The 27,607-nt window shown below is 50.0% G+C and overlaps 1 protein-coding gene across 1 annotated transcript in view; it reads right to left on the reverse strand.

Annotated features, from left to right (window-relative positions):
* Positions 1-2,034: 2,034 nt before the first annotated feature.
* Positions 2,035-27,607, reverse strand: part of ip6k1 (inositol hexakisphosphate kinase 1) — a 42,237-nt gene continuing 16,664 nt past the window's right edge. Inside the window, exons 2-6 of the mRNA XM_035388372.1 lie at positions 18,180-18,582; positions 12,781-12,985; positions 11,857-12,038; positions 8,799-8,974; positions 2,035-5,153 (exon numbers count right to left, since the gene is read on the reverse strand). Of these exons, the coding sequence (XP_035244263.1) occupies positions 4,605-5,153; positions 8,799-8,974; positions 11,857-12,038; positions 12,781-12,985; positions 18,180-18,393 (1,326 nt within the window). The 5' untranslated portion in view covers positions 18,394-18,582 and the 3' untranslated portion in view covers positions 2,035-4,604. The remainder of the gene's footprint in view (positions 5,154-8,798; positions 8,975-11,856; positions 12,039-12,780; positions 12,986-18,179; positions 18,583-27,607) is intronic.

The following is a 27,607-nucleotide window of genomic DNA, read 5'->3' on the forward strand; positions in this document are numbered from 1 at the left end:
CAGCCATGCAACGTAACCTGGGTTCATAGGTCTTTGGATTGTACCAGTTTGTTTGTAGGAGTTTCTGTCTAAACAAGCAGAATATGCACATGGCCAAATAGGTTTCCTTTCAGTATTTTAGAATACTTAATATCGTCTTTATGCTAGGGATATGTAGTTAATGTGCATGAATAGGCTATACGTTTTACACGCCAAAAGACATACAGCAACTGCCGAAGTCTTCCATAGCCTTTTACCAGGAAAATGTTTACATCTACGCTTGAATATCGGACATATAACAGGGTAGAAAAATTATTGGACGAGCCAAAAATTATTTGTATTAAGACCATAAATAGTTCTTTGTGTTAACATCCAAAATTCCCGCAACACAATATTTCTTGTTCACCGCACGATTTGGTCCAATCCATATACACCAGACTTCTGGACCAATCAGAAGCAAACAACGTGGCGAGGAAGAAGGTTGAACTCGCTGTCAAATTAAAACGTGCCATAGCACGGATGGGCTATCAGCGAAAACCTATCATTGCGTGAGTTTATTCGGACGTGTTACCTCGATGGACAAATTGGAATGAACTAAAACCATAAGCGCTAACATTTCTTCAGATCTAGCACCCACGGTGAGAATGGAAGATGTGACCAATATACCAGGGAAATACGTTTATTTTAAATAATTCACTAATATGCGTGGGGTACTACTGTGTTTGTGTCTATTTCGCGAGTGTATACTGCACTTCAAATAGGCTACACACCCACACATTTGCAGTTATGCATATTATGTACACACAATCCAGTATTTTCTTGAAGAAATGACAAGAATATATCGCTGGAAACAATTTGGTCTAAAGAAAACAAACAAACAAAAAACAAAGCTGCTCAACAGAATATTTGTGTATTGCATCTGTCACTTCAACAAAAACCTAAATGAGGTTTTGTGATAAATCTTTAAATTAACATAAATCCTGCCACTGCATATAATGAACTTTAAATTTCAAATTGAACCAAAGCAATTTAGCCATTTTATAAATTTTGCAGGTGCTTAAACACATTTACACACATGCTAAACAATGACATGTATTCATAAACCTGACGAACTCCACTCATTATACTACGATCACTTAGCAGATGCTCTTATCCAGTGCAATGTACAGTACTGAACAAGAAAGTACCACTAGACAGATGACCTGTGTTTACACAGCTATACCTGTGATATTATCCCAAAAGGAAATCCAAGGAAAGGATATCTAAAGGGGGCCACAAGAGTCATGGCACAATCTGAAGAGGCTAGTCTTCAGCCTGTCAGAAGACGGGCAAGGTTTCTTCTGTCCTGACTGTAGTTCGAAGTTCAATACAACATCAGGGGTCAGAACAGATGGGAGATGTAGCTTGTAAGTGCAGGAACTTGGGAGGAGGGGCCAGGTGCCCAGATGTAGCAAAACAGAGAGGTAGGGTAGCCTGTGTGTGTAGGATCTGATGATCGTTTGACGATTTAATGGAGTGGTCCTTTTAGCCAGCCAAAAGGCTAGCATCAAGATTTCAATTTGATGTGAGTGGAGATAGGGAACCAGTGGAGGGGATAAGAACGTGAATGACACGGCTGAGTGTGGGGAGGTTGCAGATCGGACAGCCAGCAGCGTTCTGGAGGAGCTGCAGAGGTCTGATGGCAGAGGCCAGTGGGAGTTGCAGTATTCCAGATAGGTGACATCACCTGGATTAAGAGCTGGGCTGAGGAGGTGGTGAGGAAGGGAAGGATTCTCCTGATGTACTGGGTTTACCTGCATGCCAGTCATAACTGCAATGTTCGCAGAGCGGGACAGTTTTTGGTCCAGTAAACACTCCAATATTGCTAGCAGATTAAGTGTGTAACACTGGTACTGTCCAGGATGAAGGGCAGGGGGAACGGAAAGAGAAAAGACTTGTGGGTCATCAGCATAGTAATGATAAGACAGCGCATGGGAGGAGACAACAGAACCAACAGACATGGGAGAATTCTCTAATAGGAGACAGAATAATAAGATAGAAATTAGAGACAGGAGACAGGGTTTTTTAAATAAATGTATTTTTTTTAGCTCACATTCAAAGTTGTCATAAAGATGTAATATTATAATTCTTCTTAAAAAAATATCCATCCATGCAACAACGACAAAGAAAATTATACTTTGAGTTTTTTGGGTAATATTTTTCTACAAATAATTTTTCACATCTATGGAAAGATCGACATATAACATCCACCACAAAGGAGGCCATTATGACTTAGTTCAAACCTCTTCTCGCGGACTATAGATTTTTTTCTTCTTCCCTTGCAAGTGATAGTTCCCACCTTTCTCTGGCACATCACTGGGTTTCAGTTTTATTGCGAACTGAACTGAGCGGCACTTTGTTATAGAAAACCCTCAAAAGGCGAGCGCCTTTTTAAAAATGTTAAAAATAAGTCAAATTCAAATATATATATACAATTTTGCACGTGGACATTTACTGTGGATGATTCTAAGTATCAGGGCATAGACTTAATACGTAACTATATCTCATAACGAATGCATTAAAACAATATTCTTTTTCCTTAATTTCAGTACAGACTTCCTCAGAGAAGGAACACAAGATTATTTGAACACTGTCAGTCCACTAAGTGCTCTGCCAAGCAGCCTGGTAATGCTGAATTTTACTCTGGTGAAAGAAAGCCATAATCGTCTTGCTATTGACTATGAGAGGAACCGTTGACATAACGTACATTTGAAATACATGGTTCGGCCCCCGGTAGCACCTCTGCTGTCAGAGAGGAAGTGAGGTCGTGAGCATTTACCGGAGACCTCTCCCGCCACTCGACACGGTAACCACAGAGACCCGGGGAGAGTGGCCGGCTGGATTTGGGGGTGAGGCTTCGCTACGCCTACTGTGAAGAACATGGGGGAAACACTGGACGGTAGCAGGGAGTTCTTCCCCTTAATACAAGTGAGAAGTTTGTCAAACACTCCAGAAGAATGGCAATGACCGGGGCATCTCTGCTGAACATACGCTTGTGAGGACAAAAGGCAAAGCTCGGCACACACACATACACACACACAGATTCGGAGTGTTGATTTTGAGCGCCTGAAGGTCTACAGTGTGCCAGAGGAGGGGAAAGAACAGACAGAGAGAGACAGAGGGAGAAAGAATCCACATTCACCAAAGGCGCTCTGGCTACAGTGCAAAATTGTTCCATCTAAACAGAGAACATCCTAACCTAGCCACAGTGGGGCTGACGGACAGACAAACAGAGAGGATGGGTCAAGTAAGGTTCTCTTTTTTCTTTCGTTTTTTGCTACATGTGCTGATGGAGGAAAGGTTTCATTGTACAAATATATCTATTTTCTCCACCCTTTTAACCCAAAAGCATAATAATAATAATAATAATAATAATAATACATTTAACAGAAAAAGAAGACTCATGCTTGCTGATCCAGCCACTACGGTGCAAATTACAAGGTAGGACTTGTAAATATATTTTTCCTTTCAAGAAACGCTTTGTAATGCAATAACACCAATGGGTCAGGGGGGAAAAAAACATTAAAATAAAATAAAATAAAAATAAATTAAAAAATCATCCGTCCCACAGCCCAGCCTGGGACTGGCTGAACTATGTTACCTGGTGGATGGAGTCTAAAAGCTAGAGTATGCTAAATATATGGAAACTAAGATACTACGATAAATGAAAGATGGTAGTGGAAGTGAATAAGATGACAAGAAGTAGCTTACAAAATCATAAGAATGTGACCTGTTATATATAGAATTTCCATACAGTAAAGCTGTAGTATTTAAAACTGGGTAGTAAAGGGGGGGGGGGGTTCAGCTTTTTCCTTCCCATTAAGATAACTGTTTGACTGTCCAGCATCCAGCTCCCTTTAGAGTAAAGCTTTCAACTCCCCTTTTAAACCACAATGGGAATACTGTTGCTGAGAAGAGGTTTTGTGGGGGTGTCACCCCACCCCAAAACAACACCCCCCTCATGTGCACAATAACAGGCACAGACACAAACAAACACACACGCATGCTCACACACACACACACACACACACACACGTGCACGCTCTCTCTCACACACACACACACACACACACACACACACACACACACACTCCCCCATACCAACCCCACAGTGTTAAGACAGGGCCTGACCCTGGACTTGCCCTGAGCTTCAGCTGCGTTTTATTATTTCTGACCCGTGCCTTGATGCAATACCAGAAGTGGCCACATGGTGGCAATGAACACACAAGGCAGACACGTCCTTCTATGCTGCCGGATGAGGGGGGTTATTGGGGGGGAGCAGCTGTGTCTGTCCAGACAGTGGGGCTGTAGACCCTGCCACAAGTTGCCACCTTTTTCCTAGGTGCCAATCAATGAGGAGATCAAAGGGTTTCTAAAACCTTGAGCGTCCATCTCCATCATCGCTACAAAAGCAGTCATTCCTTAGTTTCTTTGCCTATGAATGTGCTTTTCATTCATTCTGGGAAATGTCACCATGTTTTTAGATTTGTTTTGCATTTTTATTTAATTATATTATCTCAGTGTCAAAGGTGGGGTTGGGGGTGGAGGGGGGCGGGGCTTGCTTTTATTCCCTTTTCTTTATTTAGCTACGGGAGCTCGTCCCGGATGCCCTCCAGGATCTTGATGAGGCTCTCCAGTCCAAAGATGTAGCCCCTGTCAGGCCCGTCATGCACAGTCTGGTCGTCGCGGAAACCTTTGAAGGTGCTGTGGGCGAAGTCGATCATGCGCACGTCCACGCTGGGGGGCGGGTGCGGGGGCGGTGCGACTCCGCGGGGCTCCGAGGGGGGCGGGGGGAGCTCCTGCGCGCGGTCCGCGGCAGGCAGGGGGGCAGGCGGGTGGGCGGGCCCCTCCGCGGGCCCCTGCGCGGGCTCCCTCTCGGGGGGCCCCTCGGGGCCCGGCTCCTTGCCCTCGTAGATGATGAGCAGGGAGCTGGAGTAGAAGCGGTACGAGGCCTGCCTCTCCAGCACGGCTTTCAGGCTGCGCAGCTTCCCCAGCATGGGATGGAACAGGTCCCTGCGCAGCTGCGCCCCGTTGTGCATGAACTGGTACAGCGCCGCCCGGAAGCCCTCGATGGACAGCCCCCGGCCGTAGTACTTGTTCCTGCACAGGTAGTGGCCCGTGTCCATCTGGTACACCTGCGGGAGGCATCGGGGAACACCGTTTAGACATTATTTTAGAAAGGCCAAGCCCACGCAAATACGATTCTATTGTGCAGACAGGGAAAAAAGTTGACTGTTTTCATGACAGTTTTTATGTTGTTCTTGCTTTAAACCTTTTCTGCCCGTACACTTGCCAGTTCATAAAGGCTGTTTAACATACGCCTCATCTAAGCATCACTTGGAAATAAACACAACCATTACCTTTGGTACCTGGTATTTGCCAACTTAATAAAGGCCTTTTAGCGCATACCTCCTTTAAGAGTCACTTGGAACTCCTCTCTACAGCTTACCATTTTCCTTTGAACTGGAGTAGTATCCAAGCATCTGTCAGTGACCCCCAGGTCATCTATTTATTTATGAGTGCACTGCTCATTGCTGCTCTGGTTGTTTTTTTTCTAACTAGAGTTCAGAGTGTTAGGATGGCAGTACAGTACGAGTGGAGAGATGTGTGAGGGTTTGAGCTCACACTGTGTTAGGACGGCAGTACAGCATAATGGGGAGGGAGATGTGTGAGGGTTTGAGCTCACACTGTGTTAGGATGGCAGTACAGCATAATGGGGAGGGAGATGTGTGAGGGTTGGCTTTAGAATGACAGTACACACAGCAGACCGTAATAAGGGCTGGGTGGCTGTGGGTAAAGGGCCTTGGGGTGCAGTCTGCTGGGCGTAATGGTGAACTGCACCACACAGAGGGACGAGGCTCGTCCTTCGTTCCAGGGCCTCTCCGGCTCCAGAAATGAGAAAAAAGGAAAAGCCCTTAGTGACAGCACATCCTTCACAGAAAGCCAAGCTCAGCGCACCCATACGACACGCTCCCTCAACTCAACATTCATTTCAGCCAAGGTCAGCCCTCAGCTGCTGAAGAAAAGTCCTCCATCTCTTTGAGTGCGCTCCTTTAGAGTTCTCCACTGTAAATTTCCACCCAGTTTTAACAGAGAATAAAATAGGCCAAAGCTTATTTAAAAAATGAGCAGAAGCTCAAATAATTAGTCACTGCAAAAAAAGTCTTGGGTATTGAAAAAATAAGTATAGGTCCTTAATTTAAAAGAAAAAAGTCAGGTCACTAAAAATCATGGTGACATCAAATTATAGCACACTTCTCCCTAGATCCTCAATGTTTTAGAATACATGCCAAATGATTTTAACGCCAATAGTAAATAACAACACTGGTGAGACAGAGTGAATGTGTTTAAATCAATGTGAGCCAAAACATGACAACAGAACTACACAGCTGCAGAGGGCAGCAGTGTGAGGGAACCGGGCCTGGAACCCCAGGTAGGGAATTAGCAGGGTATCTAACCTGCACTGCTTCAGCACATATCCAGCTGTATAACGAATTGTATGTAAAAAAAGAAATCAATCTGCGCAAGTCTGATATATGCCTCATACTGTATGTAAACGCACATGCATCTGAACCAAAAGTAGGTCAGGAAACAGAAGATCAAACCCTTTCAGCCTGAGGAGTCTTCGGACTTAATGTGCTGCTAATCCTACAGCACATGTACTTTCTGCCGGATGTGTGTGCATGTATGCCCAGTATATCAGATCCATGCTCTATTCCAGTAAGCACCACAGTTGAAAAACAAGCATTCCTGTCCTCTCGCACCCCACTTTCTTTGCCATTTGAGAACCCTTTTCACTATTCTGCAATGTTAGGAACGGGGGGAAGACATTAGGCCACGTACATGAACGTGACATACATTGCACCACAGATCATTTAGGCTCCCTAGATACTCAGCTACAGAGTTCCTTCCAGCCCCTCTGCTTCAGAAGTACAGGACGTTCCAGTCCGTAACAGGAGTTTCTGGTGTTGTATTACAGTATAGAACACCCAATGCTACACTACTCTACTTGTCCACACCTCTACAGACATATAACACATCTGTCGGAATCATGATATAGAAATTCTGGGGCTAATATAAATAACCAATATTTGACTGAACATACTGGCCAATGGCCATACCTGTTTTACACTGTAACACAAACTGCAGCCAAGTTCACACAACTGTGGAAGTAGCCGAGACGTCAACTTCAACATCTCAGATATCAACATATAAAGGACAAAATGTAACGACTAAAGATACGTGAAACTGAAAATATAAACCTGCTCACTCTATTATTAAGCAGAAAGCATGAGTCTAGGGAGCAACTGAGTTTCTGTATAGCTTTGCTTGCGAGTTTGGCTGGTAAAAACCATAAATCAGAAATGAATCATAAGAGGTTCAGATGCTGTGATTTGCTTGCTTTTGAATATGATTATGTCGCTGTGGTAAATTACCCGCCCGTAGGCGTAGCTAGTTTTAACTTTTCGTTTAGCGTGCAGTGCATACTTTTGTTTTGGTTTATTTTCTGTTGCAATAACTCCTGTCATTTTTATTCACAACACCATACATCCATCTTGTTACTAGGTTCATAACCGTATATAAACCTTTTTTTTTTTTTTGCATTTCTCTTATATGTTCAGTCGGCTTTTCCATTTCCCCCTGTTCACTTTAACAAATGGGAAAGCACACGTTCATTCATATGGTTCAAGTCTTTTGTGTATGACTGCAGTTCTCTCACAGGAGCTGGGCACCACTCCCAGGAAGAGGGGGGGCAGGTTGGTAAAGTGAGCCCTGTGAGTAAAATGAAATATATATATTTTTTTCATTCTGTATTTCTCTGAATTCTAAATAGAAAGACATGGATAGGTTGTCATGCTCTACCCAAGAGTGAGTGGGAACCGTTTCTTCTCATTTAGGTCCTGGGGAGGAGCGTTGCTTTTATAAGCCAGGTGGATGCAGGCTCAGACAACATTATGTAAAAGCAGCCAAGGGAGACGGGGTCATGTGGCTGAGTTGTGAGAGTAGAAAACTTAAAGGCGTTTTGTAGAGAAGCCCTGATTATTGTGGCTGCTTTTTTCTTTTTTTGTCTTTCTACCATTTAGTTTTTCCTTTTTTTTCCCCTATTCAGTGTATACCCCTTAGCACCATCTGGTTGGCTGTAAATAAAACCACCTGCCTATTTACCCTATTTTTGGACCCTGTAATCCTGTGGCAATGACATTTTCACTTAATTTACAGCATCAGTGGAGCATCAAATGAATCACGCTTCTGGCATAAGTACATAGCGCCACCATACCTGTGATAATCAGCATCAGGCCAATACCGTAAGTGTGTCTGATGCTGTTATCGGCAGACAGCCAATAGTGATACAGACTCCATATTATCACGCACCCCAACACATCCCAATGTGAGGGAGGCAGAACTATCAGTGTTCAGAATAGAGCTGAGTATCTGGGGAGTGCAATGCATCTGTGATTATGCCACAGTGGCAGTGGATGGGCTGCCTGCACAGCAGGGAGACAGAAACACAGACCTTCCTACAGAACAACCAGACGCTCAACTGTCTAATCTCTGCAGACACTGAAACATCTTCAGAAAACGACAATGCAGTGTCACTGGGCGCTCCAGTCATCAGAAACCCGCGTAAATAAGCAGAGCCTCCTGCAGTTCAGACAGACTGAAAGCAGAAGGAACATAGAGGCTGCCCATGCTGTTATTCTGGTTAATAACCTCAGCGCTAGGGCTTCACTGCAGCGGCGGGGCAGGGTGCCTGGGGGGTCGGCCCCGCCTCTCCTCACCTGCATGCCGCAGACGCGCACCCCCAGCGTGGCGGACGTGCTCTGCTCGCACTTCTTCATCTGGCGCGCGGCCTTCTCCTCGGAGGCGTCGTCGCCGTGCTGCCGCGTGCCCATCTTCAGGTCCAGGATGCACGGGTAGCTGAAGTGGTGCACCACGTTCTCCAGGAGCAGGAACTCTGGGGAGCGGCCGGGTTAAGGAGAGCCCCTCTCTGAGCAGGGTGTGTGTGTGTGTGTGTGTGTGATTACTCCTGTAATCCTCTGTGAGGATCATTTGCCTATCTTAACACAAGTGATACCACGGCGACCATAAACTCGCAGCTTTCACAGTGACGTTGTCAGTGATGCTCGCAAGGCCAGCAGTTAGCCCAGAGCATCTGCCTTACAGCTCCGGCACTGCAAATAAATGAGTTGCATAAACAAGAGCACGTTTTACATTTTACACTGAGTGTGGGCCTATCACACAGCTCACTGAGGAATACTCACTGGTCTATACACCACCAATGTTCAGAGAGCCTAGAGTTCTGTGAGTATTTGGCCTCACAACCAGAAACAGCACACCAGGGATCTCAATCTTCAGTCCAGGCGGGCTGTGGTGTCAGCAGGTTTCTGGTGATGGACTCTTCTGGGAGTTGTAGTTCACTGTCTGGGTTTTCCCAATATTATTTCAGTTTTTGAGCATGTTTTCTCCTGGCCCAGACAGTTTTTATAGCCTCATGAGGGAAACGTTAGATACTTACAGAAGAATGGAATAAACTGGGCTTCTGCAGGGATATTTGGGGGTGACACTTCCAGTAACTCCAAAGCAGTTTGTTCAGTGATTTCATGTTTCCAGAGGCCATACATAAACATATTAATTTATTAATAAAGGCTCATTCACAACCCAAAACATAAGTATCCAATTTTGTATGCTGTGCCAGGTCTTTTTCCCTGGAGTTCAGTGGTCCCAGGTTGCATGCGTCAGAGGAAACGGTTCCAACCAAAAATAATACTAAATGTAGGTTTCTGAAAAAGAATCAGGCCACATACATCTGCGCAGCCTCTGGAGGCATAACTCTGCTGAATAAACTGCTTTGGAGTTAACTGTACCTCGCTTCACAAACCCTGCTGCTGCAGCCATTACAACGCCGGCACATCAGAAAGCTCCGTAAATATACAAAACATCCTGCATCGCACACAAAAACTGTCCCGGCCAATCAAAAAAGCACACCAAAACTGAGATGCCATCAAACAAGAGAACAAGCCCTTTAAAGGAATTACTTAGGTTTCCTTGTGCTGAAACAACACAACCCAGCAGACGCTGCAGTCCTACAGGACTGGACATAGAGATCCCTGCACACATCCCAGGGAAATGGACTTGAGGGGGAAGTATAAAAAATATAGCCTACAGTTTATAATATGAATATCCTCCGATTAATTCATTTCAACTATAAAACTTTAAAGGTCCAGGAAACAGGATTCAAATTGTGGTTATATTCCACAGAAATGTCTTTTTAATCCTCGCAAAAATGGGCACTTAATATTAACTGTTGGGGTTACTGCAATATTGCAGTGCACCAGAAATGAAACCCATTTCTTGTGAGTATCATCATTTTTTTCGAAAACAAAAAAGCTTATTGGCTTTTCTGCATCCAGAGAGGCCCAATGCTTAGGCATTTCTAGCAGCTTCCCCACACAAGTGGCAAGAGTATCATTTACATGTTACAAGTAAAAAAGATTTCACCGGTCTTAGCATTTTAGTGTCGTACACTGTACCAAGTTAACCCCGCCCCCTGATAACCTGGCGCTTAGCCAAGGGGGAAAGCACGCCAAACTTGGCACAGGCTTTCCTATGTTTTTTTTTTTTTCATTTAAAAATATTTCTGAGTCATTTGTGAAAAGAGAAAAGTATAAAAACAACACATCAGCAAAGAATTCAGATTTCAGTTTCCTGGACCTTTCATACGCACCTCCAGGGTTATGATACGTTCTCGACCCTCAGCTTCAAGACAGGACCAGCAAAGCTTTGGCTAGCGCTACGAGCGTGGGAGCTCCATGTTTAAAATGGAGAGTGAAGTAGGACAGTCTCAGCTGCAGTGCCCACCGCAGCTGCATAGAGGGCGCTCTCTGCTCGAGCGCTCTTTGATCCGCCTCCCGAATGTGATCCTTCCCAGCTCTTAATCCAACAGACCATCCAGTTTCCCACCAGCCCCGTTCGGCCTGCACGTCCTCTAAAAGGCCGTCACTGCCGCTTTCCCAAATTAGCCCCCCCATTGAGGAAAAACAACAACAACAAACTAGTCAAACTGACACCGCAGGCTGCTCATGATGAATTCACTTTTTTTCCCTCCCCTCCCTCCGTTTATTATTTTTGTTCCCCTCGCCGTGGAAAACTAAACAATTGAGGAATGTGTGAGCGCAGCGGAAAGTGTAATCAAAGCCATCTCCGCGCCCTGCAGCTGGGTGAAGGACGGCTCTGATTCCACGTGTGGGCTTCAGGACATGGCCCGCCGGGACCTTCCGCGCAGAGGTGACGCGGCCAGGTGCAGGCCGGACCCCATTTCACGGCCCGGCGTCCCGACTCCCGCCACAAAGGGCTGAGACTACAGACCGGGACGGGTGGGAAAGTCTTTCTCCTCAGAGTTCCCACATCAGAGTTCCCAGAGAGCGGGCTGAGACCGACCCAGACTTTTAGGAAACCGAAAGGAGACGTGAGTGTGAGAGAGGAACAGAATGAGCTGGTCTGAAAGCTCCTCAAGGTGTACAAAAGAGCCAACGCACCACTTGGACCTATTTCAGTAATATGAGGCCGCTTTACCATACTAATGTACCATGCTAATAATAACAAGACACACACACACGCGCACTCACACACTCACACACACACACACACACACGCACTCACACACGCACTCACACACAAACACACACCTTTCAGGCACATCAAGGTGTATTGTTTGTCTTCTGCTGCTAATTATACGCAACATTTAGCCAGCTCCACAAAGCGAGCAGGAGCGTGTGCTGACGGGTTAACCTTTAACCTGGCCGGAGCGGCGCGCGGCGCTGCGAGCTGGAGGGATACTGTAGAGCTTCCTGTCCTTGGACTCAGACCGCATGCGGCTCAGCTGCTGCTTGTGGCAGCGCAGGCTCCAGGGGTTGTGGCTGATCTTCTCCGAGGTCAGGCCGCTGTTCCCGTCCAGCATCTGGAAGGGCACCTCCGAGTGGATCTGCAGGTCCAGCCGCGGGCTCTTCAGCTCCTGCAGGCTGCGGGTCAGAGGAGGCGCTTAGCAACACAGCCTGCCCCAGCCGTGTGACAAAGCTCTCAGGCACTGGCTTAGAAACCCAAAAACACAGCTGTTACTTAAACCCAAACACACGGCCATTACTAAAACCCAAACACACAACCATTACATAAACCCAAACACTCAACCATTACTTAAACCCAAACACACAACCATTACAAAAACCCAAACACACAACCATTACAAAAACCCAAAGGCACGACCATTACTTAAACCCAAACACTCAATCATCACTAACAAACCCAACCACGTGACATACTCTTCTTCACTCGTCCTCCTTCCCTTTCCATATATCATATCTCTTAAGCTCACCCAAAAGCCTACACCCCACTGTTCCCTCATTCCCTCCTTCCTTACAAAGCTGTCTACTCAACACTATTCTGCTACCCCCCCCGCCATCCATACTCGTCACAGCTCCTCGTTCCCTCATACCCTCCTGTTTGTGCACTTCTCCATTCTGTCTCTCAGCTATACAGATAGAGGCCCTTGGGGTGGTTAAGTGCAGGCCAGATGCAATGCTGAATGCTGTAGTTCGTAGGTAAATAGTGAGCGTAGATGTGCTGAATGGCCTGTTCTGGTCATCATGTTACTAACCCCCGGCCAGCCCCCCGCACGCCTTCCCGTCAGCCCACTCGCGCCCTGCCCCATCGCCCCCCGTGCCCCGACACCCCCCGTGCCCCGCCCCCTCGCCCCGCCCCGCTCACTTCTCGCTGCTGTCGCTCTCGTGGGCGGGCCGCTCCTCCTTGTGGTCGCTGCTGGAGCGGTGCAGACTGCGGCGGGAGTGTTTGCGTCGCGGTTGGTCCCTCTCAGGCAGGTCCTCGTGGTCCAGCCCCTCGCTCTCCACGTACGGGTACGCCACCAGGTTAATGTAGCCGTCCATGTCCCCCTCGAAACACACCAGCACCACGCCTGTCAGGACCAACAGAGGGAACAGGCTAAATTAGACACACACACACACCACACAACACAACACAACAGCACCATACCTGGGAGGAGCAACAATGGGAACAGGCTAATTTAGACACATATACTACACAACACACCAGCACCACACCTGTGAGGACCGACAGAGAGAAGAGGGGAGCTTAAAGAGCTTTATTATAAATAACAACTGATAGAGAGCCTCACGTGTAAAATACTTTCTTTATTTAAATGCCACATTTGCACAAAAGCCAGCCATACACAACATGAATCATCCTTCTGCAACGATTTTCTCTCAAATAACAAAGTTGATACCTTTTAAGCACTTAGAGCTAACTGCCTTGGAAAAAACAACAGAAACACATGCCAGCTTTGCAAGATTCATCCGAGGGTAACTGCAAAATGAAAACTCTCATTCAAGGGGAGGAGAGAGTGATTCACAGCAATCCAAAAGCACTGACACAGGAGAAAAAAAACACAAAAAGGCGCACGTGAGATGGGCTGAACGAGTTGGCGGGGGTGAAATGGATCTGGGGTAAGAGGGAGGGAGGGACGGCAGGAGGGACGGAGGGATGGAGGGAGGGAGGCACATTTAATATCCTCAGCCTCCTCACTGCTGATTCGCACACAGCATCCTCCTGGGCCCTCGCTGAGGTCTGTCTGGCCACTGGAGTTAATGAACAGAGATGGTGATGTCATAGAGAAGAGGCCGTGTGTGTGTGTTTGTGTGTGGGGCGTGCGCGTGTGTGTGTGTGTGCATACGTGTTTGTGTGTGGGGTGTGACTGTGGTGTATGGTGTATGGTGCGTGTGCATGGTGTGTGTGTGTGTGTGTTGCATGGCGTGAGTGTTGTGTATGATGTGTGTGTGTGTGTGTGTGTGTGGGGGGGTGTATTGTGTGAGTGTGGTGTATGGTGTATGGTACGTGTGTGTGTGTGTGAGTGTGTTTGAGAATAAAGCGAAGGGCTGTAGCAATGCAGCTAAATGAGGAAGGGCTCAGTTTAATCAGAGTTAGGGACTGGGCTCTCGGCTTGACTTAGCGGCTCTTCTTAAAGACACAGAGCCTGATTTGGCCTGCCCTCTCCTGCACACATTTAACACACAGGCAGTCAGTCAATGGGTAAGGACCAGCGCGGAGCTTTTAAACATCTCCACTGATGTTTAGAATGGGGGTAAGAATAGAGTTCAAGTGTATGAAACATTTAGGAGGAGGATACAGTGGATTATTTAAACTCTGAGGCTAAACAGCAATTAAACAAAAAATAATTCTAGAGGACCCACCGCACAGAACCAAAATTCACAGAAGGACAAACCCAGTGCAGCTCCAGTGTCTCATTGGCTGCAGTGATTCACTCACTCATTCTCTCACTGAAGTAAGGCTGTCATTTGGCAGTTGCCCTTGGCTGAGCCTTGCAGAGCCATGCAGAATGGCAGTTCGCACGGCTGGTTACTCTGCGCGGTGCATGGCGGGCGTGGCCCGTCCAGTCTGACGGCCGGACGGGCGCGGGCCGTACGGCAGGTCTCTGAGGGACGGCATTCTGAGCGTGCCCAGAAGCGCCCTGCCCATGTGCCGCTGACCGTTAGCGGAGTGGTGAACGGGCCCGGAGACCGCGCTCCTTCCCCCTGACCGCCGAAATGAACGCTCGCATTGTCCCACTTCACCACAGCATCAAAAAAAGAGCCCACTAATGTTTGAGGGGGGGGGGGGTGCTTTCATTAGGCTAACGAGAGCATTCACAGACAACAACCTTCAAGGGAGAAAGAAAAAGCAATTTACTTTCAATCCAAGATCATGACTCAACAAATAGCAGGCATGCTCTTATCAAGATGACTTTCACCCACAGAACAGGCATGAAGGTGAGGTCACCAGCTTTCCCCTGAAGGGGTTTGGACTGTAGCCTTGTCTGACAGGGATAGTTAAAACACACACATTCTAAATTCTGCTTAAGAACACACTTAAGGAAAAAATCTGTATTTTTCAGAGAGTAAGCGGTGCCCAGTGAATGCTGATGACCCAAAACTCATGGAGGCTTTGCGTGTTGGTCCTGACTGAGGCAGTGAACTTGTGCGTTGGTCCTGACTGAGGCAGTGAACTTGTGCGTTGGTCGTGACTGAGGCAGTGAACTTGTGCGTTGGTCGTGACTGAGGCAGTGAACTCGTGCGTTGGTCGTGACTGAGGCAGTGAACTCGTGCGTTGGTCGTGACTGAGGCAGTGAACTTGTGCGTTGGTCGTGATAGTCCGGTACCGCGACCCAGCGGCCAGCGCCCCCCCACCCCACCCCCGGTCCTATTAATAACCCATTCTCCATTTTGCGCGTGCCTCCGCCGTTGGCGGGCAGTTCTCCCAGCCTCGTTGTCACGCGTAAACAATGCCGAGCTTGCGGGGGCCGCCCTATTTTTACCAGCTAGCGGGGACCGCGACGGAGGTAGGGGCGCTAATGGACGGAAAAATTTGGACGGGCACAACCCCCCTCTCCGCCCGAAATAGAGCGACCGGGAGACGCTGGCGAAACGCGTTTGTTTACCGCTTCAGAGACACGCAGGGCTTTCTCACGGACGCCGCTCCCTCCCGCCGTGGCTGCCCCGGCGACCTCGACGACCGCGAGCCCCGCCCACTCCCGAGTCGGCACCATGAGAACAGCAAGCGCCGCCCCTATCAGGGGAACAGCGGGGCCGGTAAGATAAGACGGGGATTAAACACAGTCGTGATGTCACCCAACCGTGCAGGGACCTCGGGAGAGAGCGTCGGTTTCAATGGCACTAACCGTAGCGCATCGTCTAGTGATGACGCAACCGTCCTACCGCTGCTTTATTATCCCTGTGTGTGTGTGTGTGTGTGTGAGTGTGTGTGTGAGTGTGTGTGTGTGTGTGAGTATGTGTGAGTGTGTGTGAGTGTGTGTGTGTGTGAGTGTGTGTGTGTGTGTGTGTGTGTGAGTGTGTGTGTGAGAGTGTGTGAGAGAATGTGTGAGTGTGTGTGTGAGTGTGTGTGTGCGTGTGAGTGTGCGTGTGAGTGTGCGTGTGCGTGTGAGTGTGAGTGTGCGTGTGCGAGTGTGTGTGTATGTGTGTGAGTGTGCGTGTACGTGTGCGTGTGCGTGTGCGTGTGAGTGTGTGAGTGTGAGTGTGTGTGTGCGTGTGTGTGTGCGTGTGCGTGTGAGAGTGTGTGTGTGTGTGTGCGTGTGAGTGTGCGTGTGCGTGTGAGTGTGTGAGTGTGTGTGTATGTGTGTGAGTGTGAGTGTGAGTGTGCGTGTGCGTGTACGTGTGCGTGTGCGTGTGAGTGTGTGAGTGTGAGTGTGCGTGTGTGTGTGTGAGTGTGCGTGTGCGTGTGAGTGTGTGAGTGTGTGTGTGTGTGTGCGTGTGAGTGTGCGTGTGAGTGTGTGAGTGTGTGTGTATGTGTGTGAGTGTGAGTGTGAGTGTGCGTGTGCGTGTACGTGTGCGAGTGTGTGTGTGTGTGTGTGAGAGAGAGAGAGTGTGTGTGTGCCGGTCCTGGCTCCGCGCTCGTTTAGCCGTCCTGCGCAGGCAGATAAGGGGCGAGGCTCGGGCCCGTAAATGGAATGGGCTGGGGAGCAGAGCCCGGCCCGCTCCTTAATCACACTCCGCAGGATGTCCCCGTAACAGCACCCAGACCGTTACATCGCGCCTCTCTTCTTAGGCGCTGTGGGGCCGAGCGACTGATTGCACCTGCAGTAAATCACTGCATCCTGAGCAAAATCTGTACTGCACATACAGGCAGTGGTAGTGATTTTGCACAGGGACGCAACTTTCCTGATTTTATTCTCAGACTAATCAAGAAAATACTGATCTTCAGGTCTAACATACTGTACACCTGGGGCCGTCACTATTTATTTGACTTCACTGCTGAACAGTCTCTCCTGCTGTCAGCTGTCAGAGTGCAAAAGCTTTTGATGTGCGTGCTCATGATATAATCAAGCCCTCCGCCTCTGCTTGATACATTTAGAGACTGAAAGCCACCATTTCCACATTAATCAGGAACAATCAGATCCCCGCGTTTCATGCTAAGAGCCGTAATGGCCGGCTTGCTTCCGCACCCTCCTCACCTTTCCATGCCAACGCGCTCCCAACAGATGAAACACAGCGCGCGCAGCGGACGCGAAAATCAGCCCTGCGGCTTTCATTTCCTAATCTCTGTGCTCTGGTTCTCTGCAGCACTGACATCCCACGTCAAAACATCCGTGTGTTATTGCTCCCTGTCTCCTGGGAACGCTTCGCCCCGGTCGCCACGGTAAGAGAAACACTTGAACCAATCAAAATGAAGACGGAGAGCAGGCCGAGCCACTCCAGCACTTGACAAATGGGAGTCTTTCTTTCCCAAAATGCAGTTGGGATGACGATATGCAGCGAGCGTTTGCCTCCAACGCCCCAGTCGGCATGCACTGAGTCACGGTTTGGTATAATAAACGAGGATGTTTATGGCAGCACAACTGCGTGCCAGACCTGGTGCAACTTTCAATTCCATTAATGTTCGACGTACTATAATCTGACTGGGTCATACAAAGCCCTGAGGACCAATCACATGAGCGCACATCACGTCTTTTAAAAAAAAAAAAAAAGGCAGTTTATTTTAATACAGCTTTTGCCTCTCTGCAGTGCATTGAAAGGTAACCTGCAGGGTAATCGCTGTAGTGCGGAGGGTGTTCCAAAGTCACCCTGTAAAGGGAACCATAACGACAAAGATAAATGAGAGACGGTTTGCTAGCGTGCACGCCACGGCGGTTTTATCACAGTGCACAATCAGCACACGCAAACGGCTTCCCACGGCTGCACACAGTGCTCAGCTGTGACTGGGCACAAGCGTTTTATTGCTGGTGAAGCAGTCTACAAACCTCTCCATAGGTCACCCCTATAATACCTACCTTCATTCTAGCGTAGCCACTTATCTGTTATGCGCTCTACCGCTACTGTACAGCAGGCCGGCCAGTGGAGGACGGGCCCCCCCTCCATAGCCGGGTCCCTCCTGAGATTTCTTCCCATCGGGGAGCTTTTTTCACCAGCATTTGAGGGTTTTTCTCCCTACTGGGAGTTTGTTTTTGACCTCATGCTTGCTATTTGGGGGTTCAGGCCTGGTTTCTGCTCTGTAATAGCCCTCAGTGAAGCGCCTTCATGGCGGTTTTGTGTACGAGCAGAGCGGATCTGCCGTGTGGGAGCTGGGGCGGCAGACACACTGACCTTTGTACTCGGGGGAGAACTCCTTCATCTCGGGCGGGAGCGACTCGTAGAAGCGCTGCTCGCGGGCGATCAGGGGCTTGCAGACCGTGTGGTCGTCGTAGCGCATCATGCTGGTGTGCCCGCCCACCTGGTGCACGAAGGGCTCCAGGGGCACGCCGCCCTCCCCGCGGCCCCGGCCGTGGCTGCCCGGCTCCATGGCGGGCGGGAGGCACATGGCGTTGGAGGGCCGCGCGGCGCTGGGGGCATGGGCGCGGGGGCGCAGGCCGGGCGAGCGCGGGGCGCAGGGGGCCGGCTGGGAGCGCACGCTGCCGCCCGGAGGGGGAGGAGCCAGCCCGCCGGCCACACCCACCAGCCAATCAATCCCCACACGCTGGGCGCCCGCGCCGCTCAGAGATCCTGCCTCCTACAGCACGAGAGAGAGAGGGGGAGAGGGAGGGAGTGGGGGGGGGGAGAGGGAGAGGATGGGGAGAGAGAAGGAAATGAGAGAATGTGAGGAGGGAGGGAGGGAGAGAGAGAGGGGAAGGAGAGAGGGAGAGATGGAGAGAGGGAGATGAGGGGATGAGAGAGGGAGAGGGAGAGGAGGGAGGGAGAGAGAACAGCAGAAATTGAATGGTGGTTATATATCTCAGCGTGGCAAACAACACAAGGGACTCTAATAAAATCTGAGAGCGAGAAACAGAACACAGAACACATGCCTTGTGAAGATAGCACCGGGGGCGTATAAACAGCAGGATGTGTACTGACAGGACAGGGTGTGTGTAGACTGCGCAGGGTGTGAGTGTAAACAGTGTAGGGTGTGTGCGGACAGCGCATGGTGTGTGTGTCTGTGTGTGTGTGTGTGTGTGTGGGTGTGTGCGTCTGCAGTCTCTGGCCTGATAAGTACACAGCTCCTCCTGGCAGCAGGTATCAGATTCGGGGTGGGGGGAGGGGTGTATCTCCCGGCTCCCTGCCCAGACACCTCAATTCATTAGCCTGCACCTCTTCAACAGACACAGCCTCTCCATCCATCCCCACTGTCTGGCACCAAAGCACCCTGTCCCCTCCTGTCCCCTCCGGTCCCCTCTTGTCCCCTCTTGTCCCCTCCTGTCCCCTCCGGTCCCCTCTTGTCCCCTCCTGTCCCTTCCTGTCCCTCTGCCCAAAGCCTCCTCTAAGAGGGGAATTCAGCCATCCTACCACACTCTCCGCACAGTTTCAACACAAACCCAAACAGTGAAGCGCCCTGCTGCCCAAACTCTACGCATCTCTGCAGTTAAAAGGTCAATGCCACCTCCCTGGCATAACTGACTGATGGCTCCCAAAGCCAACATGTGGCAGTGTGTGGGAGGGCCCGTCAAGGATGGACACCGACAGACTGATGGGGACAGACAGAGAGAGAGAGAGAGAGAGAGCCACCACTACAATGAGCTACACTCATAATATCCTGAACTCACCACATCCTACAGTGAGCTATCCTCAGCCCAATGAACACATCACACACAGGGGCCAGAGAGCCTCAGACTGCACGCAATCCAAAGGGAATGGGCTGGTGAGCAGGAGTCTGGTGCGCTCCATAATCAAACCCTGCAGGGGGTCACAGGCCCTCAAACCCACAGAGCTGCAAAGACGTCTAAGCCTCTGCCCACCTACACTGAGCCCCAAAGCGCTGAAGCAACATGTAGACAGCGCCCCAAAATCCCCGAGTGAGCTCCACTGCAGGCTGAGCAGGAGCAGCTCCCCCAGCACTCCATGAGGCTGGCTAATGCAAAAACAACAGAGCATCGCATCCAAGAGGCACCTCCAAAGCGCAGAGCCATCTTCTCTGCCCGGCCCTCAGCACGGTGCCAGGACAACGCTCAGGTCGTCACGGCAAGACTTTGAAAAGGATTACAAGCACAGGCAAAAAAAACAATAATAATAATAATTTAGCCAACATAAACTGCGTCCAACTGGCCGCCCACTTGCAGCTCTTACAGCACTCATACCAAAGAGGACGGGGGGCCTGTCCACAAGCGGCTCGGACGCGCACACCTGCGCGTTTAGGGTCTGCTTGATTTGGCTATTTTTTTTAAAATGTGATTTTAAAATGGAGTGAAGTTGGCTAGATGGTCTGAAAGGCCTAAACAGTGCAGAGATAAAGATTCCTCGTTCCCCTCAGGATTTAGTTTGTCAGCGGGCGGTAAACGCTGCCAGTCACCGAGCGGGCGGAGCCCGTGTCACACAGCCGCGCGGCCGGCCCCTCGTCCCAGCGACCGCGGCGGACGTGACGGCACCGCCCCGGCCGCTCGCCAATCACACCGCGCCCTGGCTCGGCACGCGGACCGCCAATCACACCGCGCCCTGGCTCGGCACGCGGACAGCCTCTCAGGGCCGCGGAAGACCGGACGCGGCGCGGGTGGCGTCGGTGTCAGTAGCAGCGTCGTGCAGCCGCAGCCCAGAGCGAAGGTCGTAGCGAAGGCCATAGCGACGGCCGTAGCGACGCACGGCAACGGCGACCGGCCGCACGCTCTGCTAATGAAGCCGCTCTCAAGGTCACTCCTCCCCGAATTTACACTGCTCCATCCAGCCTCACATAATCACACAAACGCATCAGAGCAAACACACACACCAGCACAGGCTCCACACCGCTCACAAACATGCACATACAGCCTACACCACACACATACCAGCACACGCTCCACACCGCTCACAAACATGCACATACAGCCTACACCACACACATACCAGCACACGCTCCACACCGCTCACAAACATGCACATACAGCCTACACCACACACATACCAGCACACGCTCCACACCGCTCACAAACATGCACATACAGCCTACACCACACACATACCAGCACACGCTCCACACCGCTCACAAACATGCACATACAGCCTACACCACACACATACCAGCACACGCTCCACACCACTCACAAACATGCCCATACAGCCTACACCACACACATACCAGCACACGCTCCACACCGCTCACAAACATGCACATACAGCCTACACCACACACATACCAGCACACGCTCCACACCGCTCACAAACATGCACATACAGCCTACACCACACACATACCAGCACACGCTCCACACCGCTCACAAACATGCACATACAGCCTACACCACACACATACCAGCACACGCTCCACACCACTCACAAACATGCACATACAGCCTACACCACACACATACCAGCACACGCTCCACACCGCTCACAAACATGCACATACAGCCTACACCACACACATACCAGCACACGCTCCACACCGCTCACAAACATACACATACAGCCTACACCACACACATACCAGCACACGCTCCACACCGCTCACAAACATGCACATACAGCCTACACCACACACGTACCAGCACACGCTCCACACCGCTCACAAACATGCACATACAGCCTACACCACACACATACCAGCACACGCTCCACACCGCTCACAAACATGCACATACAGCCTACACCACACACACACCAGCACACGCTCCACACCGCTCACAAACATGCACATACAGCCTACACCACACACATACCAGCACACGCTCCACACCACTCACAAACATGCACATACAGCCTACACCACACACATACCAGCACACGCTCCACACCACTCACAAACATGCACATACAGCCTACACCACACACATACCAGCACACGCTCCACACCGCTCACAAACATGCACATACAGCCTACACCACACACATACCAGCACACGCTCCACACCGCTCACAAACATGCACATACAGCCTACACCACACACATACCAGCACACGCTCCACACCGCTCACAAACATGCACATACAGCTTACACCACACACATACCAGCACACGCTCCACACCGCTCACAAACATGCACATACAGCCTACACCACACACATACCAGCACACGCTCCACACCGCTCACAAACATGCACATACAGCCTACACCACACACATACCAGCACACGCTCCACACCGCTCACAAACATGCACATACAGCCTACACCACACACATACCAGCACACGCTCCACACCGCTCACAAACATGCACATACAGCCTACACCACACACATACCAGCACACGCTCCACACCGCTCACAAACATGCACATACAGCCTACACCACACACATACCAGCACACGCTCCACACCCCTCACAAACATGCACATACAGCCTACACCACACACACACCAGCACACGCTCCACACCGCTCACAAACATGCACATACAGCCTACACCACACACATACCAGCACACGCTCCACACCGCTCACAAACATGCACATACAGCCTACACCACACACATACCAGCACACGCCCCACACCGCTCACAAACATGCACATACAGCCTACACCACACACATACCAGCACACGCTCCACACCGCTCACAAACATGCACATACAGCCTACACCACACACATACCAGCACACGCTCCACACCACTCACAAACATGCACATACAGCCTACACCACACACATACCAGCACACGCTCCACACCACTCACAAACATGCACATACAGCCTACACCACACACATACCAGCATATACCACTTATACAAAAGCATATAGACCACTTACTTACATGCTTACACCTAGAACTTATAATGTAATTACATATTGAGTGTAATGCTATTCTCGCTTAGTTACATTTTTACTACTTGGGCACTTAAAAGACTGCGTTTAAAAGAGTGCATTTTGCAGCTTTAACTAAATCAGAGACACACACTAGCATAAAGAAACCTTTATCAAGCTGGTGTGTTTGAAGGGATACGGGACCGAGACTATAGAGTGGAACCTCACAGTTTAATCAAAATTAATCGGCTTCTTATTGAGCAGAGATATTATTAGGCTCTGGATCCAACCCATGATGTCAAAGTCACCCCTGGCTCATACGATGCCGCTTCTTACACACGCGGGACTTCCTTTCGCTCAGCCATGCAGCCAGAGCACATTTTCAGCATAACAGCCCAGAGCATCTGAACAAGCACGAGGCTTCAAACCCGCAACCCCGCTGCCCTCGCTCGGCACTCCGAGCCAGGCCCTTGCGCCATCTGCCAGCGAGTCACATGAGCGAGCCGCGGCGACCACTTCCCCGCCAGCGCGTGGCGATGTCATCACAGCCCCCATTTTACCCCGCCGACTCGCATCACCGTCAAGGCATGCGAGTCACGGCCACTGGAAAGTGACAACTTCTCCTCCGCATTAAAATGAGCATCATGCGAGGGCTCAGGATTAGCACCGGCAACACACTTTAAAAATAATAATAAAGCCAACAGACACCCGTGGCTCCTGCCTTTTGATGTATTTATACCTCAACATCTACATGAACACACAGAGGAATAGCAGTGTAAATAACTGCATGCTGCTGCATGCCAACCACGTCTGATAATAAGATAATAATGAGACTGGCGGACAATGGAAACACACTGCAGATGAGCGCATGTTAGTCACTACCAGGCTTTCACCGACTGAAGCTCAGTCCACATGAGAACTGCTACCGCTAGCAGAAACTACACTGCGCGCATCAAAACTGCCACTGCTAGCAAAGACTACTCTGCACATACAAAAATTGCCACTTGTAGCAAACACTACAATGCAGATATAAAAACTGCCACTGCTAGCTAGAAAGTGCTACCGCTAGCCAAAATGATGCAGCCCAAATTAAAAGGACAGACAAGAAATTAAATGATTTTTATGATTGTTTCCAAAACAAGTGGCGAGTCAACGGGTTAATCCATCTCGTAACTTGTTTTGACACATTCAGTCTCGGAGACCACAGCCACTGCCAGCAGACAAGTTGATCAGTGCACACTGAACTGAACCAAACAACATCTGGAAATAATCTATAACCCTCTCAACAGCTGATAATGGTATTGATCCAAACAGGCCTCAACATGGCTTAGTTGATTTCACAGCCTGCTAGTGCTGGAGGTATCTGTGTAGGCCTAAATGCTGATGTGTTATTGTGGGTGAAAGTTCCATCTCCCTACCGTTGAAGCAAACACATTCCAGCTTGATAAATCATCTGAAAATTCATTTAGGGGCATCACCAAGGACAATGCTGCGGCAATGTGCGTTCTGCACCGGAATGAAGCCCCATAAAAATCCTATTACTGACTGGAACCTCCAGGAGCTGAGAAGCAGTGAGGACAGAAAGAACACAGGACCTGAGTCACTGGTGAGTCTATAGAATCTCGCCTATAATCAGAACTGTTTACCCACAGACAGATGGTTGTTTTGTGATGTCACAACACATTCCATTAATCTTTGCTCCATTTAGAATCCTGCATTACATCTTAAAAAGAGGCCTCCCCAGGGATACATTCAACACCAAAAACAAGTAAATTTCTTACAAAATTTTAACTAGCCATGTTAACATTCAACGAAATAGCTAGCTAACATTTAGGATCAGCCATTACATCTTCTGGTTATAAGCAAGGCTCCAGCTCACTTGCAACGGGCAAAGTTCAGAGTGCAGAAAAATAAAAATCCCACACAACAAAAAAGGCAGTGCAGTTTGTGCTTACTGAGCGCGAGAGCTCGGATTTGAGCTGCTTCAGCACTTCCCAGTCATTGGAATGAGCAGAAGTAGAAAAATGTAGCTAGATTTCAGTCACTTGGCTGCCATTAGTATTCTAATGCAGAACTTATAAATAATTTCCACTCTGCTCCATGCATCATCGCTGTCATTTCTCAGATTGCAGGTGTGCCCACAGGGTGCAATGAGACTGTTAACCTGACACTGTAGTTGCTGTATGACGCTCATGTAAACAGAGGTAAACACTTTATCCACTTCAGAGAAGTCCCTGCATTTCCACTTTCATTGCTTCTCTGTGAACTTGTGGGCCTTTAGCCTTCGGTCCGGATCGGAAACAACAGCCCACAGTGCGTCACCCTGCGAGCTAACGCGTCACAGTCCAGGATCTGAGCACTGCCCTGGGGCCCACAACCAAATCAAGCGCTTCTTCCAGGCGTGTCACCCAGAGGGCCCACGTTGTCTGCGTTTTGGCACAACAGCAGCAGGGCTGCGGGTCCAAGTCCATTTCATTTAGTTAATAGAGGAAATAAAGTGAAATTCATCAGTCACAAGCTGAATAATTCCCAGTGTGCTAATGAGCCCCGCCCCCAGTTCAGTGATTGAGCTGAAATGGAGCCGCCCCCTGCCCTGGGCCGCAGCGTCTCCCTGCCGGAGTGCAGACAGCCGACCCCCCCAGGAGAGCGTGCAGGTGCCCGAGCGCGTTTGGAGGGGGGCGGAGAGGCACTGGGTTGACCCGAGGTGTTGAGAGAAGGGCCTAGAGGGCAGATTTGAGCGAAAGCTAATCTCCCACCCCCCCCCCCCAGCCCCGCCCCACCCCGCCGGGGCACTGCCTCTGTCCAAGCCCACGGTTTCGGTTTCTAGAAAGACGCAGCATGGCAGAGATCAGAAGGGCTGAGGGAAACGGGACACCGTCATTCCCCCCGCCCCCCCCCCCCGGTGACTCTCTCACACCGGCGCGGACACCCGACCCCCCGGGGAGCCAGGCCAAAGTGTCCTGCAGGAGAGCGCTTTCCGAAACCCCGCGTCTCTGTGGCGCGCGTCACAGGACGACGGTATGCGCCCCGCCCCACCTCGCCCCGCCCCGCCCCAGACTGGGACAGCGCTTCTCACCGTGTCACAGATTAGAACAGGAACCAGCCTGGCCCCTGACAGCAGGCCCGAGCCGCCGGGCCCCCAGGGGCCGGCAAACGGAGGAGCCCCTGGTGAGAGGCGACAGGGCCGCATTACACACACCGGCAGTAGAGTCTTTACACCGAAGGCCCGTCTGTTAGCGTCCAGGTCAAAGGCATCCGCGCTACGCCCGGCCGTCTACGGTGCCATGCTCAGCCAGAGCCCCGACCCCAACTCCACCGGGCGCTCCATTACACAGGGCGCAGAGCGCAGAGCGCAGAGCGCAGAGCCCAGAGCCCAGAGCCCAGAGCCCAGAGCCCAGAGCCCAGAGCCCAGAGCCCAGAGCGCAGAGCCCAGAGCCCAGAGCCCAGAGCCCAGAGCCCAGAGCCCAGAGCGCAGGGCCTGCCCTCCTTTTCTGGAGCGCATTCATTTATTCTGATTATGAGAACATGGATTCGCACAGGACAGTGCACTTTTAAAATGGGGGGAGGGGACGTGAATAAAAGCGTGATGCGAGTAGGGTGGGGGGGGGGACCTTTTATGGGACCCCAGATCACCCCCCGTATCACGGATTCTATGAAACGCTCGCTTGAACATAAAAACAGAGAGACAAAGACAAACAAAAGGGGATGAATGGGAAAAAATAAACCTTTTCATTCTCTATATTTTATTTCCCAACCGTGCAGACTGTTTTTCTAATTAGTGACTAATTAAAAGGCCTAATTTTCATGACAATAACCGCATGTGCATATGGGACAATGGGAGCGGAGGGGCTGAACCGTGCTGTACTGAAGGAGACCTGATCTCTCTGCCAGGCCCAATGTGCCCAGCCACATTAGCCCCACTGGCTCCCTGCCACACGCATGCACACACAAACACACACGCACACAGCCCCAACAATGAGGACAGCAATTACAGAGCTGCCCTATCACAGCCCACACACACACACACACACACACACACCCATACCAACAACAAACAGGTCCTGGAATATACTAAATTTATGAATGCATATTATGAATCCTATTTAGCCCATTTAAGTTCATCATCAGGGTGCATGTATCATATCAGTCTGCTACCATAAAGCACAGGGATGAGTCAGTGTGTCATACTGCTCTACCATAAAGCACAGGGATGAGTCAGTGTGTCATACCGCTCTACCATAGAGCACAGGGATGAGTCAGTGTGTCATACCGCTCAACCATAAAGCACAGGGATGAGTAAGTGTGCCATACTGCTCTACCATAAAGCACAGGGATGAGTCAGTGTCATACTGCTCTACCATTAAGCACAGGGATGAGTCAGTGTGTCATACTGCTCTACCATAGAGCACAGGGATGAGTCAGTGTGTCATACTGCTCTACCATAGAGCACAGGGATGAGTCAGTGTGTCATACCGCTCTACCATAGAGCACAGGGATGAGTCAGTGTGTCATACCGCTCAACCATAAAGCACAGGGATGAGTAAGTGTGCCATACTGCTCTACCATAAAGCACAGGGATGAGTCAGTGTCATACTGCTCTACCATTAAGCACAGGGATGAGTCAGTGTGTCATACTGCTCTACCATAGAGCACAGGGATGAGTCAGTGTGTCATACTGCTCTACCATAGAGCACAGGGATGAGTCAGTGTGTCATACTGCTCTACCATAGAGCACAGGGATGAGTCAGTGTGTCATACTGCTCTACCATAGAGCACAGGGATGAGTCAGTGTGTCATACCGCTCAACCATAAAGCACAGGGATGAGTCAGTGTGTCATACTGCTCAACCATAAAGCACAGGGATGAGTCAGTGTGTCATACTGCTCTACCATAAAG

Source organism: Anguilla anguilla, chromosome 13 (genome assembly GCF_013347855.1).
Source record: "Anguilla anguilla isolate fAngAng1 chromosome 13, fAngAng1.pri, whole genome shotgun sequence".
NCBI lineage: Eukaryota > Metazoa > Chordata > Actinopteri > Anguilliformes > Anguillidae > Anguilla > Anguilla anguilla.